Source organism: Xiphophorus maculatus, chromosome 4 (assembly GCF_002775205.1).
Source record: "Xiphophorus maculatus strain JP 163 A chromosome 4, X_maculatus-5.0-male, whole genome shotgun sequence".
Lineage (NCBI taxonomy): Eukaryota > Metazoa > Chordata > Actinopteri > Cyprinodontiformes > Poeciliidae > Xiphophorus > Xiphophorus maculatus.
This window is the reverse complement of record NC_036446.1, coordinates 34892384-34907110: the sequence shown is the minus strand read 5'-3', so window position 1 is coordinate 34907110 and position 14727 is coordinate 34892384. Positions and strand designations below refer to the sequence as shown.

The 14727-nt window shown below is 37.4% G+C and overlaps 1 protein-coding gene across 3 annotated transcripts in view; it reads right to left on the bottom strand.

Annotated features, from left to right (window-relative positions):
- cemip (cell migration inducing hyaluronan binding protein) overlaps positions 1-14727 on the bottom strand; it is a 224571-nt gene that overhangs the window by 110276 nt on the left and 99568 nt on the right. For all 3 annotated transcript variants that reach the window (XM_023332631.1, XM_023332632.1, XM_023332633.1), the window contains exon 11: positions 13878-14069. In XM_023332631.1, the coding sequence (XP_023188399.1) occupies positions 13878-14069 (192 nt within the window). The remainder of the gene's footprint in view (positions 1-13877; positions 14070-14727) is intronic.

Sequence of the window (14727 nt, the reverse complement as noted above, 5' to 3'; positions counted from 1 at the left end):
TCTGCTGAGTGAGTACTCAGTGCATGTACTCACAGTGCATGTGTGTACATGCACTTGCATATCATCTGATTCATCAGCCGGTTGCCAGTCCTCTAGTGCCTGAGTGTTTGCCTTCAATGACATGCAGTGCCTTCCAGCAGTTTCTAAGTTCACTGTGGTTTTTAATGACTTGAGACTTACCTCTTCTGAGGCCTCATGTATAAAGTTTGTGTATGCACAAAAAATGTGTGGCGCCATGTTACGCAAAAGTCGGCATATATAAAAATGGAATGTGGTATAAAAGTTTGCGTAAATAAAAACTTTTTACCTGCTGTAAAAATGTGTGGCAGCCACATTTTCACAGCAGCTTTGTCCACAACAAAGCTTGTCCACAGCAAGGTTTGTTATGAACAATAAGAAACTAGAAGGCGCCAAAACTCACCTACATACACTGACACCTGACATCATTCAGTTATTTAGACAAAGAAGCACCAAGTTTTTTCATGATTTTATTGTTTAAATGTAAATGATGAAACTGAACCCCCCTCTCTGTTACTTGTTGTCACCTCACCCAAACCCTGGATCTCTTTCACCATCCCTGGTGGACTCAGAAAGAGCCAAGCTCAATTTACAGTAAACCTTTATGTTCTCTTTGCTCATCTTCTACATACTCTGCTTTCAGTGTTCCTGTTATTCCCCTGCCTCCAGTAAGCCGGACAAATATGCATTGATTCATTGAGTGTTCAATAAACTGGTTTTTGTTGTTTTGTTTTTCTAATTGCCTCCTGAAAGCGTTCTGCATGTGGGCCAAAAATATTGCAAAAGCCATGGCACTTTGTGGTTGGGGGCCCAAAAACAGTATCATGCTGTGGAGCTGCTAATAGGCAGCACGACCCTCATGTATAAACTGTATATACGTACAAAAAATGTACGACACTGTGACAGCTGTCCCGACTGTCACAAGCAGACACTGTTGGTAATGGTTTTTTGTTTCCCCTTAATATTACTTTATATATTGATTAGTGAGTAGTTTAGATTTTTATCTTTAAATTTGTTTTCATTAGTCTGACTCTTTAGTTAACTATTTGTTGTGCACCCATTTAGTTAACTTTATGTGTCAGTTCTTTGTATATTTTGTTAAATATAACAAATTAATTTCTTTCTTTTGAGTTACCAGTTTCCTCTGGACCTGTGGCTGAAAATCAGAGATGAGCTCCAGCTGATTGGTGTCCATATATGGTTGTCAAACTTCCTCAGCGGACCATTCCATTTGTTCACCAGGGGAGGGGGAAATTTGGTCTTTAGTTTAATTTTACCATTTATTTAATGTTTCTTCTTTTGAAAAGTTAGTTAAATTCTATTTCATTTATAGATTTAGTAATATTCTGACCAATATTTGTTAGGTTTTTGTGTGTTTAATTACCCCCTAGTGTGTGTTAATGGTCTGATCAGCCACTATTTAAGTTCCCCTCATGTCTTGTTTGTTAGGTCAGTTTGTGCTTGAGTTTGTTCTGTTACCACCTGAGTTGTACTTTGTTATGTTGACCTCAGTTTGGGCCCAATTTATCATTTTTGGATTCTTTTTGTTAATAAATTAAGATTATATTTTGAATTTTCATCAACGTCTCTCTGGCTGGTTCATGCAAAACCCTCACAGACACCATATTATGCACAGAAGTTGGCATGTATAAAAATAAACGTGGCGTGAAAATTTGCTTAAATATATACAAACTTTATACATGCCATGAAAATGTGCCATTTTGCAGCCATGCAAGATTTTTTGAGGACAATAAAAACTAGAAGGTGATAAAACTCACCTAGAAACACTGAAACCTGACTTCGTTAGGTACTATTTAGACAAAGAAGCATCGAACTTGGTATTTGTTCACTGTTTTAATTTTTATTGTTTAAATGTAAACGATGAAATTGAACTACATTTATTCTCAGACAGTAACATAATCTACACAAAATAAATAAAATAAAAATAAAAGGATGTAAAATCCTCACTCAAATGTAAATAGTAAATTTACTCCCTTTTTGTCACATAAAGATGTAACGCATTGGTGTGTGCACCCAAGCGCATGAAATACATGTTATTTCATAAATGTTAATTTCATTCTCCCTAAAAAAGCAAATTAACTCCAAACAGGTCAGGTTTGATTATTTTTAAGGTGATGATGGTATGTATACAATCACACATATAAGCAGCTGCGCAAAGGTGTGCCGTGTAATTGGGAAACGTTTTGGCTCTGACGGAGAACATCGCCAATATAAGGATTTGGAGGGAGCATTTGTTCAGAAACCACATAGATCTGCTGGGAAACGTTGATGGTTTATTAGCTTTTAGATTGCTCAGACTGATCATCCAGAGCTCTGTGCAGAACATAAATAAGGAGCTGTTCGTTAACGGTGCTGCTGGAGCTGCAGACAGGTCAGACAGTCATCCTTCAGTCGAGCCATGCCAACTTTCTGAAGTAATTTGTACACTTACAAATCTAGTGCTACCAGTTCTGATACTAAAGACTTCCTAAACAATTTAAATGTACCTGTTCTGGATGAATCCACCAGGGTAGACTTGGATTCTGATTTTACAATTGAAGAAATCAAATCTGCGATTAGTTCATTCTCTTCTGGTAAAGCTTGTGGTCCAGATGGGTTGGGAATAGAATTCTATAAAAGTCATTTGGATCTGGTTGCCCCTCTTCTTCTGCGTATGATAAACTCTTCAGTGAGGGAGGGAGTATTTCCTCAGAGTTTGTATGATGCTAATATCTGTCTTCTCCTGAAAAAAGGCAGGGATTGCTCTATGTTGCCTCATAATGTCCTTTAAAGTTTACTAAACAGCCACCAAAATATAGTTGCCAACGTATTAGCTACTCGTTTAAATAAACACATAGCTCGGCTGATCCATCCTGGCCAGACTGGCTTCATCTCTAACAGATATTCTTTTTCAAACACTTGTCAACTCCTACATATTTTTTACCGGACCAACCCTCCTGCCTCTGTGGTTATTTCATTAGATGCTCAACAGGCATTCGATCAAATTGAGTGGGACTATTTGGTTTTGGTTCTCCAAAAATTTGGCTTTGGTGATAAATTTATGACATTACTAAAAATGCTCTATGCTCACCCCAAATCCTCAGTTCTAACTAATCAGGACAGGTCTGCTTCATTATCATTACATCGCAGAACCAGACAGGGGTGTTGTCTCTCATCGTTGCTATTTGCACTGGCCAAGGAACCCATTGCTATTCCATCAGGACCCATCCGTTGATCACTGGCATTTCGGACTATGCTACATGATTTCTCTATTTAGAATAAACTTCCACATTCACCACTCTGTAAAGGACTGTCTGTCTTTAAAGGACTGTGTCTTTAAATCCTGGCTGAATGCTTTGATGTTCAAACAAGCATTCACACTCGGATCTCTTTATTTTATTTTCATTTTCTATTTGAAATTTTTTCTTTATGATTTATTATTTTTATTTTTTGTAAGATGACCTTATGTGCCGTGAAAGCACCTTTAAAAAATATGGATATATTAATTATTATTATTATTAAAAATATTTATACTGCTACAAGCAAGGACTGTTGCCATGGTTATTGCTTCAGGTGGTGGCAGCCTTCTGGGTATTTATACTAATTTACATACGTATTTATGAGTGGTGACAGGGTGGACTGGTAGATGTGCTTTATTTCCTGCAAATTGGGATTTATAAAGGAAAGGTGTGTGCGTGTGCATGGCTTTACATATCTGAATTTTATTGTGCGCCAATTTGTCTGTACACCAATTTTTAGTGTGAAAGCTTCACACCCTTTTAGGCATGGAAGGCTTGCAATTTGCAGAAGATATCAATGTAATAAAATATCGGAAAATCCTGGAGGATAATTTGCTTCTATCTACAGGAGCACTACAGCTTCAGAATATACTAATTTTCAGGAAGACAGCGACTGGAAGAATCCAGCTAAAGCTACACAGAACTGGCCTCAAGACATTAGGGTGGATATTACGGAGGACTCCAGACCTCAATCTGATAAAGCCAGGGTGTCAAACTCTAGGCAGGCCTCCACGGCCACTTCTCTTGCAACTTTTAGATATTCCACTGGTCCAAAATACCTAGGATAGTTAGGCCTGGAGTTTTATCTGCTCAGTTAGTGGTCATGGCAACCAGAAACCAATGACTTTTGCCCACGATTCTTTTTTCATATCTTTCTATTTTGGTCTTTTTATAATATCACCTTGTATTAAAATACCACATGACACCATCATGTCTGAGGAGAGCTGGAGAAGACCCTCTCCTGATTATATCCTGATGATACAGGGGTTATATAGGTTAACCCAGCCTCAGGAATGAGTCAAGGTTCCTAAAACCTGTACAAGATCCACTGATTTTAGTGGTGCAGTAGGTGTATAATAATGAATGAAACGTGCTACTTTAGTGGCTTTATTGTCAATATTACATTTAACCTGGAAATTTACAAGTAGATCACTGATATTGTCTCCAAGTGTATTTTGGGTACAACTCATCACCAGCCGTCCACCATCATCATCATCAGTCACTTGGCAACAGATTGGAAACTAGGTGGAGCATTTTTACAGACTAAGTTAACAGGAGTGGCGCTTCATACTTGCATAAAAGTGGAACGGCAAAGTGAAAAAAAAAAAAAAAGAGAGCAAGTGCAATCTGGGGCCAGTTAGCTTTATTGCTAATTAGTCCTGCTAGCTAATTCTGCCTATTAAACACTATGGGCAGAATAGCATGTGGTGATTTTTGCCTGTTTCTCTCGTTCCACTATAAACTCACTGACTGTGGATTTTGATTGTTTAACAATGACTGAAATGTAAACCAAACCTTTTTTTATTTGTTTTCTTTTCTTTGATTTTAATAACATAGTGTAATATTATTTAAATAATTAAAATATATTTATATGCTATTAATATTTTAATGACTTCTAGATAGTATATTTAATATAATTAGTAATAACTATTTCGATTTTTATGTTGGATATGTGCACATGGATTTTTATTGAATTATTGAATGATGGCCCTGTGTCCTATGCAGGCCAGGTTTGAAACTGATGGCGAGCTGCAGAAAAAGGCCCAGAACAAAGACTAAGGATCGTCTTTCAATCTGGAGGAATTCACTTGCTTGGTCCGGGCTGGTAGTAGGCTCCTGCAGCCAGTTGAACTCTGTTTTTAACCCGTAGTTAGGGACTGCTGCAAATCTTTTATATGACTCATTCAGACATACAAAACCAACAGCTTGACAGCCTGAACTCTTAACTTTAACCTTCCAGGACTACATTCATTGGGGACTGAGTTGAACAATAGAATCTTGGGTATTGAAGAAATTGTAAATAAGTAATTTGCACAAAGAGAATAATGCACTTCATCTCTCTGTTATTGTTTAATATTTAACTGTAAATATTTATCAAATTGAATGGCCATTAAGGTTTGGAATAGTTAAATTTATTTGGTGGTTGTTGCACAAAATCAAAATACAGTACATGGTGCATATCAATCATGTTGACATAGTTGATATGCACCATGTTGCATGTGTCTGTGAATTCTGTCTGAATTCACAGACAGAATTCAATCTGTGAATCTGTTTACTCTTATATACCCCTTTTTATGGAGACTTATTTACACCTTTTTATCAGATACTGAATGTGATTTGAGTGTTAGTGATCTCTGGTATAAATGGCGTCTAAGTAGACATGCGTCGATGGAGCGTCGCCGCGATTTTCACGTGTCTAGCACTGTGCAATTGAAGAGTTTTGAGCATTGTGATAATTCAACCTGGGTCAAGCAAGTCCAACACTTCCAACTTTTGCCACTGGACGAGGAACGTCAACCAATCAGAGAGACTCCGCTATGTGACGTAGTGGACTATAGTTGGTATCCTGCCAGAAGATGCTGGCATCAATGCAGGTTAGCAGGTCGTCAAGCTGGGCTCGGGTGAGACTAATGGCGACCTCCGAGTGTCCAGCTAACTTGTGAAACTCACGAAACTTACAACATCTCTGAATTATCTGGTAAATTCAAACATGCACCCGACGGCAACAATTTGTTGATTTCAGTAAATAAAACCTAGACACTCTCAATATTTCATTCACCATTCTTCAAGGTAATTGGGAGAGAAAAAAAGGCAAATGGCTCCAAGGCACAAAGTGCCATTATCAGCTGTCACCGTTGCTTGTTCAATAGAAACTAAACACAAAGTATTCAGCAAAGACATCTGAGCCTCCATTGCAATTGGAGGAACTTTCACTACATACTATTTTGGTGACACTCTCAATTTCATCCACCATAGTACAAAGATACCCGCTACAGAAAACAATTAGCCTAATGTTTTTGTTGTTCTTTTGGTTTGTTATGCTTCATGTCCATTTGATGGAAAAAATGACAGTCGCTTGCTTTGGAGAGCATGTGTATGTTGTAAAATTATGTTATCATGAGCTTTATTATTTGGCTATGAAAGGCCCGGTCATTAGCCGTGGCCCGACTCGAACTTGTTCTGCTAGAGATTGAGGGGATTAGAGAATGACAGAGAAACAAAGGTATTGTAATTAAATCAAGCCATACTGTAGTAATTGTAGCATACATTGCACAATTTACTGATTGATTTTAACTTGATGTAAAAATTGATGACCTTTACAACATAAATTACCTTTAGTTTTGGCATATAATTAAACAAATGCCCAGTTTATATCATACAACATTTTAAACAAGTACTTATTTACATCATAAATATACCATTTGTTTTTATGCAGGGGGCTGCTAATAATGAGATACATTTCATTAGTGTTGTAGTCAAGATCACCTAACCTGAGACCGAGTCAAGACCAAGACCAGCGTCATGATACAATAAAATGTGAAATATGATCAAAATTGCTTCTTAAATTGATCTCAAAGATTCATATTTCCATAAAGATACCTACATATTAAATGCTTAGAGCTGAAATAAATGTAACCAATGTCATTGTGAATTCAAACTCATCTTCACTCTACTTTGCTTCCATCTCTGCCACAATCTGCGGATGACTCTTGCTATCCCTAAAAAGATAACGCCCTGGGGCGTGCTGTGGTTAGCACGCCCCACGTTTGGAGGCCTTAGTCCTCGACGCGGACGTCGTGGGTTCGACTCCCGGTCCCGACAACCTTTACCGCATGTCTTCCCCCTCTCCTCACCCTCCTTCCTGTCTGCCCACTGTGGAAAAAATACGAGCCACTAGCACCGCAAAAAAAAAAAAAGATAACGCCCTGGTCAGCTGCCCATATTGCCCATGTCAAAACCACCTCTGTCTGCATCATTAAATGCAGACAGTGGTGCATCATTAAATGCAGACATTAGGGCAATTAAGGCAATGCCCTAATGGACCTTACCAAGTTCCGCCCACAATCGACCCACATGACCGCAAGTCTCACAAACAAAGCCATTGTTTCTATGTAAACATGGCTCGATTAGTGCATCATTTCTACCGGATTTTCACAATATATCAGCTACTACAATGGACAGAGGAACTAACAAGTACATGTCATCATCTGGGAGAGGTTACTGGTTTCTCCGTCACAAGCTAGTTGCAAACTTGAGGCCAGCAGGTGTCAGTCAGTTATGGTAGATCTGAAATTTGGTTTGATGACTGAAATATGAGAAGCTACAGACTACAGACAGGAGGAACCAAAGAGCTCTGTAAAGGTAAAGGCAAATCTTCTGAAGTTGGGATATAATTAATTTAATTTCACATAATCACAATTATTCAATGCAGTGAGTGACAGACTTTTTTCTTAGCAAGTGCAATTTGTCCCTGCACAGCTAGCTCTGTTAACATCACGTCCACAGAGTTTAGCTTTCTTTGGGCTACTTTTCTAAGTGATGATAAAAATTGTGTTGGAATGCCGTGTGTGAAAGGAGGAGGTGATGTGTGACAGGGTAACAGAAACACGTAATTAGTAAGTCACGTTATTGCATGCTGGCAATTTAGCGATATTTTTACAGTTGTGATCTTGACTGGTCTTGAAATAAAATCCCAACTCGAGTAGTAGAACACTACATTTCACAAGCTCTGTTATGATTTATCTTGTCTTTTGATTACCGTTAACCTGCCTTCGCACAGATAGTTGAACAATAAATTGTCTCCTCAAAACAAAAGCATAAGAACTCAAACAGGAAGTTAACAGTAGTTAAATCTAATGAAAGATGATGTAGGTCTTATTAATATTGAGTCATTTGCACATTATAGTCAACACTGTATTCACATACTTCCCAGATACTCCAACATATTCTTATATTCAGTCTATTTTTTAGAAAGATTTTATTGGCTCTAGTGGCCTTTATTTAAGAGTGGTTAGACAGGAAAGTAGGTCATGAGAGAGGGGGAAGACATACAGCAATGGTTATCAGACCGGAAATCAAATCTGTGATGTCCGTGTCGAGGACTAAGGCCTCCTTGCATGTGTGGTGCTTTACCCCTGTGCTACCACAGCACCCCAACAACTTATGTTCAATCTTGAGCTGTTGTCTTGTTTGTTCTGTCTAAATATCAATAAGATGTGGGACAAAAAATGAGTTAACACGACTTTGACAAGTGTGATCATATTTTTGTATTACTTCAGAATGGTTTGAAAATGCTTCGTATATTTTCTGTTACCAAATCAATCTATCTGTTATCGTTTCCGATTGTAGCAGCAGATGTTTTAATTATCAGTGCTTCATTTCCTCATAATCCTCAATGAAAAGAGGTTGTTCACTTGGTGTGAGGTATGGTGTACGCAATTTATCTAGCGTAGCATTAGTTAATCTGTGATTGATCCCATTGTTATTGAATGTTTCCTCAATGTATCACCTGTATCTATGCTTATAATAAATTTTTATAATTTGGTTATCTACTGCCATTATTGATTGAAGTAGCAAATAACTATTTCATTGTAAAAATACCATGGACTATAGGGGCATGGAATTATGCTTATTTTATTTCAGATATCTGGACTATTTTTGGAGTTTATACTCAACTTTATACTCAACTCAACTTTTTTATATAAATTTTTTAATTTGCATCTACATTGGAAAAACGTGAAAAAAATTGGAAATCAGTCGTTTACAGTCTTTTTATAAAATCAATTTATGTAACGTGACATGTAAATGCAACATCTTTATGGGGTAAGCACTGTTCTGAAAACTTCCAAGTTGGTGGAGATGCTAAGAGACAATGCCAGGTGTGGGGGGAGAGGGGTGGAGTATGGAGTAAAGCAGTGTTTCCCAAACCTGGTCCTCAAGGCACACTGCCCTACAAGTTTTAGATCTTTTCCTGTTTTACTATGAATGATTCAGCTGATTGCAGTTTAGCAAACACCTGTCAATTGAAATCATCTGGGCTGAATCAAGGAAACACCTAAAACATGTGTGCAGTGTGCCTTGAGGACCAGGGTTGGGAAACGCTGGAGCTTGCTGGGAAGGGCTTGAACCCCATTGATGACTGCTTACAGTTCTAGTTTTCTTATTTTTGATGTGAGAAAAGGGTAAATACTATCAAATTTTTGTGTTGCATGTGTTCATCTGTTATTATGGGTGAAAAGTGTTCTTTAAAAATAGCTGATCTGCACTTTGCCAACATCTCAATAAATATATTTCTAAAAGAAAATTGTATATGAATGTTTATATGAAGCATTTCAAACTTAATATAGCATTTCCTATTTAAAAGAAAATTGGTCAACACGACTATATTTAAGTCAAATTCCAACTCAAGATTAGCATAATCTTTTTTCAAAAGTCCTTGAAAGCTATTCCAGAATAGATCTGTTTTTTTGTTTTAAGGAGGGATGCACATAAAGTTACAAATTGCCATATTGAACCAATAACAACATCAGACCACAGTCCAGTTGTTATGACAATAAATTTAGAGAACAATAAACAACCTAAACAGTGGAGAATGAATGTTTCACTTTTAAATTATCCAGAAATAGTTCAAAGAATTAAAAAAGACTTGACTGAGTATATGGAACATAATGACAATGTGGAAGTATCAGTGTCAACTTTGGGAAGCTGGAAAAGCTGTGCTGAGGGGGAAGTTAATCTCTTTGTCATCCCAAACCAAAAGAGAACGCGATAAAAAACAAGTAGAGTTAGAAAATCGCATACGACAATTGGAGGAGGAACATAAATCTCTTGACGAATACAGACAAACACTAGATATCTTGTTGACGCACAAAGCAGAGGGGGCTTTACGGTTTGCTAATCAAAAGTATTATGAATCATGAATAGGGCCAGCAGGCTACTAGCATTTCAGTTGCGCAAGAAACAGGCAGATCGCACAGTGGAAAAGATAATGAATCCTTTTACAAAGAAAATGCTGTCCCATCCTAAAGACATTGCAGAAGCTTTCTCAGCTTACCATGAGACACTTTATGATTCAGAGGAAATAGACAGTAAAATAGAGAAGATTAAGAATGTATTGGGTGAAACTAAGTTACCAAAATTAACTGAAAATGATGCCAAGGCAATGAGAGATCCAATCACAAAACAGGAAATTGAGGAGGTCATAAAAAATTTAAAGAACAGTAAAGTGCCAGGAGTTGATGGATTCCCTGTGGAATTTTATAAGCATATTAAAGCTGAGGTCACGCCCCTATTACAATGAGTATTTAATTACGCCCTCAAAAATAAGGACCCCCAAAGTCTTGGTTAGAAGCAATAATATCTATAATTCCCATAGAGACCCCATAAATTGCTCGTCCTACAGACCAATAAGTTTGCTCTACTGTAATTTGAAAATTTTAACTACAATACTGGCAAACCGAATTCAAAAATGTATCCACAAAATAATTGAACCAGACCAAACAGGATTTATAATGGGACGTTTAGAGATAAATAATATTAGGAGAACCTTAAATGTGATCTCTGTGGCGAGACAAAAACAGGATCCTTCAATGCTTCTCAGCCTTGACGCTGAGAAGGCATTGATAGGGTGGACTGGCAGTATCTGAAACACACACTGGCAAAAATGGGATTTCATAGAGACTTTATCAAATGGATTGATGTGCTGCATTCTCTTTCGCCTCTATTATTTGCTATCAGTATCGAGCCCCTGGCAGAAAGAATACGGACAGACCCTAGAATTCATGGAGTAACAACAGGTTGTGTCACCCATAAGATCTCATTATTTGCGGATGACATTATTTTGTATATTTCTAACCCTCTGAGCTCAATCCCTAGGCTTATGACTAGTTTAAAAGATTTTGTAGAAATCTCAGGTTATAAAGTTAATGAAACAAAGTCAGAAGCTACGATGTTGATGGGAAATTGGCTACAGGTTTAGATAAAGAGGTCACTTTTAATTGGTCCAAGAGGGGATTCAAATATTTAGGTGTGATGATTACACCACAAACCTCGCAACTATTTAATGGAAATTATAGTAGATTAATCGCACAAATAAAATCAGACCTGTCTAGATGGGAGATTCTTCCTCTGTCCCTTTTAGACAGAATAGAAACAGTGAGAATGAATGTACTCCCACGATTAATGTACCTATTTCAGGCACTACCTATTCGAATACCTGCCTCCACTTTTAAAATTTTGGATAAAATTATTAATAACTTTATTTGGCAAAGGAGGAAACCAAGAATCAGACGGAAATTATCGTTAAGTCCAAGAGAAAAAGGTGGCCTGCCTAATCTGAAATTGTACTACTGGTCAGCAGAACTTCGTGTTGTGGTCGAGTGGCTTCTACAGGATGAGGAGACAAACTGGATTGGTCTGGAGAACAGTGCATGCCCACTGGTACCTCTTGAAGCGATGCCATTTATGAAGGGAAAAAATTGGAAGGATTTAAAAATTGAAAATGAGTGGATTAATTGTTCATACAGAGTCTGGTCTCTAGTGAGGAAGAAAATGGGAGCACCTTTAACAATATAAAGCATAATAAAAATAGCCAAGATTACTGACTTTTTTCCAAACAACTGGATACGGGTTATCAGAGATGGGCACAGAAAGGATTAATAAGAATTTCTCCACTGAATCAGCTATTCAGTGGAGAAACTCTTAAGTCATTTAAGTTACAAGATAAATATTGATTATGCTCAAAAGATTTCTATAAGTACTTACAATTAAGGGATTACCTTTTATCGCACAAAGAATGGCCTACCTTGAAACAAAATACATTACCTTTAGAAATATTTCTGATAAAATGTGTAGAGGACAATAATAAGAGGAAGATTATATCTAATCTATATAAACATTTACAGATGCATTTCTCTGACAATTCTATAGATATCAAGCAAAAGTGGGAACTAGAAATTAATATTGTTACTGAAGATGAGGCGTGGGAGGAGATTTGTGAAAAAGGTTTTAAGATCTCACACAGTGCAGGTTGGAAGGAATTTGACTGGAAATTAAGAATGAGATTCTTCCAAACACCTTTCAGCATTTCAAAATACGACAGAAATGCTACAAATTTGTGCTGGAGGAACTGGAATCAGATTGGGGATCGCACCCACATTTTTTGGGACTGCCCAGTACTGATTCCATTCTGGCAGGGGGTTCAGACAGAAATTAAAACAATATTTAAGGTCACATCACCACTGAACCCACTGCATTATATATTGAGTTTGACCCCAGGAGAAGATATTAGGAAAGAGAAAGTCCAGTTACTACAGATTTTCCTTGCTATTAGTAGCAAGGAAAATGATAACTCTGTCCTTGCTTAAGCTTTTACCTCCCACCCTTCAACAATGGCAAGAAAGATTGAAGAATGTGTATATAATGGAAAAGATAACAGCAAAACTTCATGTAAAAGTGGACATTTTTCTGAGTGTATGGACCCCAGCTATTTCCCACTTTGGATGGACACAGATAAAGGTGTTATGGGTTATAAAAAGCTGTCAGCCCCTTTTGTATGTCTCTCTCTTTTAATGGAAGACACTGGAAATCTACACCTCCCTTTCATGTGAGCCCATGAGGACCTTTCTAAGAAATGTCAATTGCCGAAATTCATTTAAATGTTTGCTGAGCCCCCCCCCCCTTTTTCTTTTCTCTCTCTCTCTCTCTCTCTCTCTCTCTTGTTGTATTATGTAAGAGCATGTATAAATATAAATATGCATATATGTTGGATTCATAATATTCTTAAATAAAGAATGTTAAAAAAAAGAGTAGCATAATCTACTTAGTAAAACGCCTTCTAAGGAACCCCAGCAGATAGCATAATGTCAGTGACTTTGCAGCAATACCTCTTATTGAGTATATACTGTATGTGGTAACAGTGGAGAGGCGAACGCCGTATTAACTCCAAGAAATGTTGACCAGAAAAAGTCTTACTGTTGGCCTCCATCTTGTGCCACTGATTAGGGGTTAGAAACGACAGAGCAGCAACACAGAAGAAGTGCTCTGAGAGTAAGATGCATTCAGAACCTCTGCATTCAGTATTGGACCCAAAGAGAGTTTGGTCCAAGTGATCACAAAAATACTAAGTTGGTGTAATTGCTCCACTCCAGGATAGGCTATCGTTCATTTCAGAAGTAAAAGAAGGAAGTACTATAAACCTGTTTAATATTGGATACAAATGATATCATTGACTAATTTAAAATTAACATTAACTGAAACTCTTCAAGCAGGTCATTACTCTGTAAAGGCGCAAAGAATTAGAAACTTTGTACAAAGAATTTTAATAAACATATAACTATTTATACTGATGTAGATTAATAGCCTGTATGAAATATCCCTTTACAAAAGATAATGTTTATGATATATAAAAGATTAAAAAATACATTGCTTCTAATATATTTAGAAGCAATGTAAATCTTTACATTGCTTCTAAAAGAAAGATTGGAAGATTTGGAACAATTTCTAATTGAATGACACTATAGCACAGTCTTTATAGTTGCTTTAACTCAAAAGGTATCTTACCTTTGATCTTCACTTGGTTGGACATGCAGGTAGGACAGGACAGCAGGGAAAACTCCTCAGCTTGGTGCATTGAGTAGTCTGTGCTGGCCACAACCACTTGATCACCAGCCCTCCAACCTACCACCTCATCACTAAGCTCCAAGATGGTGTTGTCTGTTAACATATCGATTGAGAGAGAGGCCTGTGGACGAACTACAAAGTGGGTAAAGAAGAGTAAGAGTCACACTCATGGATTCAAAAAGACCTGGTGTCAATCTATTTTCTAGATACCGAGTGCAAACTTCCAAAACCTAAAAACAGATTTTGTGTTTTGACCAATCTTATATGTAGTAACTTAGTAAAAGTTATGTATGTAGTAAAAGTTATGTAAAATAACTTTTTGATATTATTATGATCTTTCGGAGGGGGGGGGATTGTTCTGATTTCTGGTTGCTTTTTTAATTAATTTAAGTTTTGCACTAGGGGTTATGAATATGGCTATTTTAAATTATAAAAGATTAGACTAGATTGAGTAGAAGCAGTAGCTTTGTTTACTGATCGCTGGACCTTCTCTGAAGGGTCAGTGTCCTTTGTCGCCGTCCCTGGACTTTTGCGGCAGGCTCAACCCTGACCGTTTCTGTTTGTTTGGACTGAGTAATTTTGTTTCTCTTTATATTTCTTTTTGGAATCTTGTCCTCTGTCTGTCGCCCCTCCGCTCAATCTGGTTGGGTTGTTTTTTTGTTTAGGACTTTTTGAGAGGGGGTACTGTGAGGATTTGGTTTTCTGTGACCTTATTTAGTTCCTGTGTTGTCGCGTCTTCTACTTGATTGCCCCCAGTTGTCCCTTGCTTCCCTTGACTACCCTCTATGTA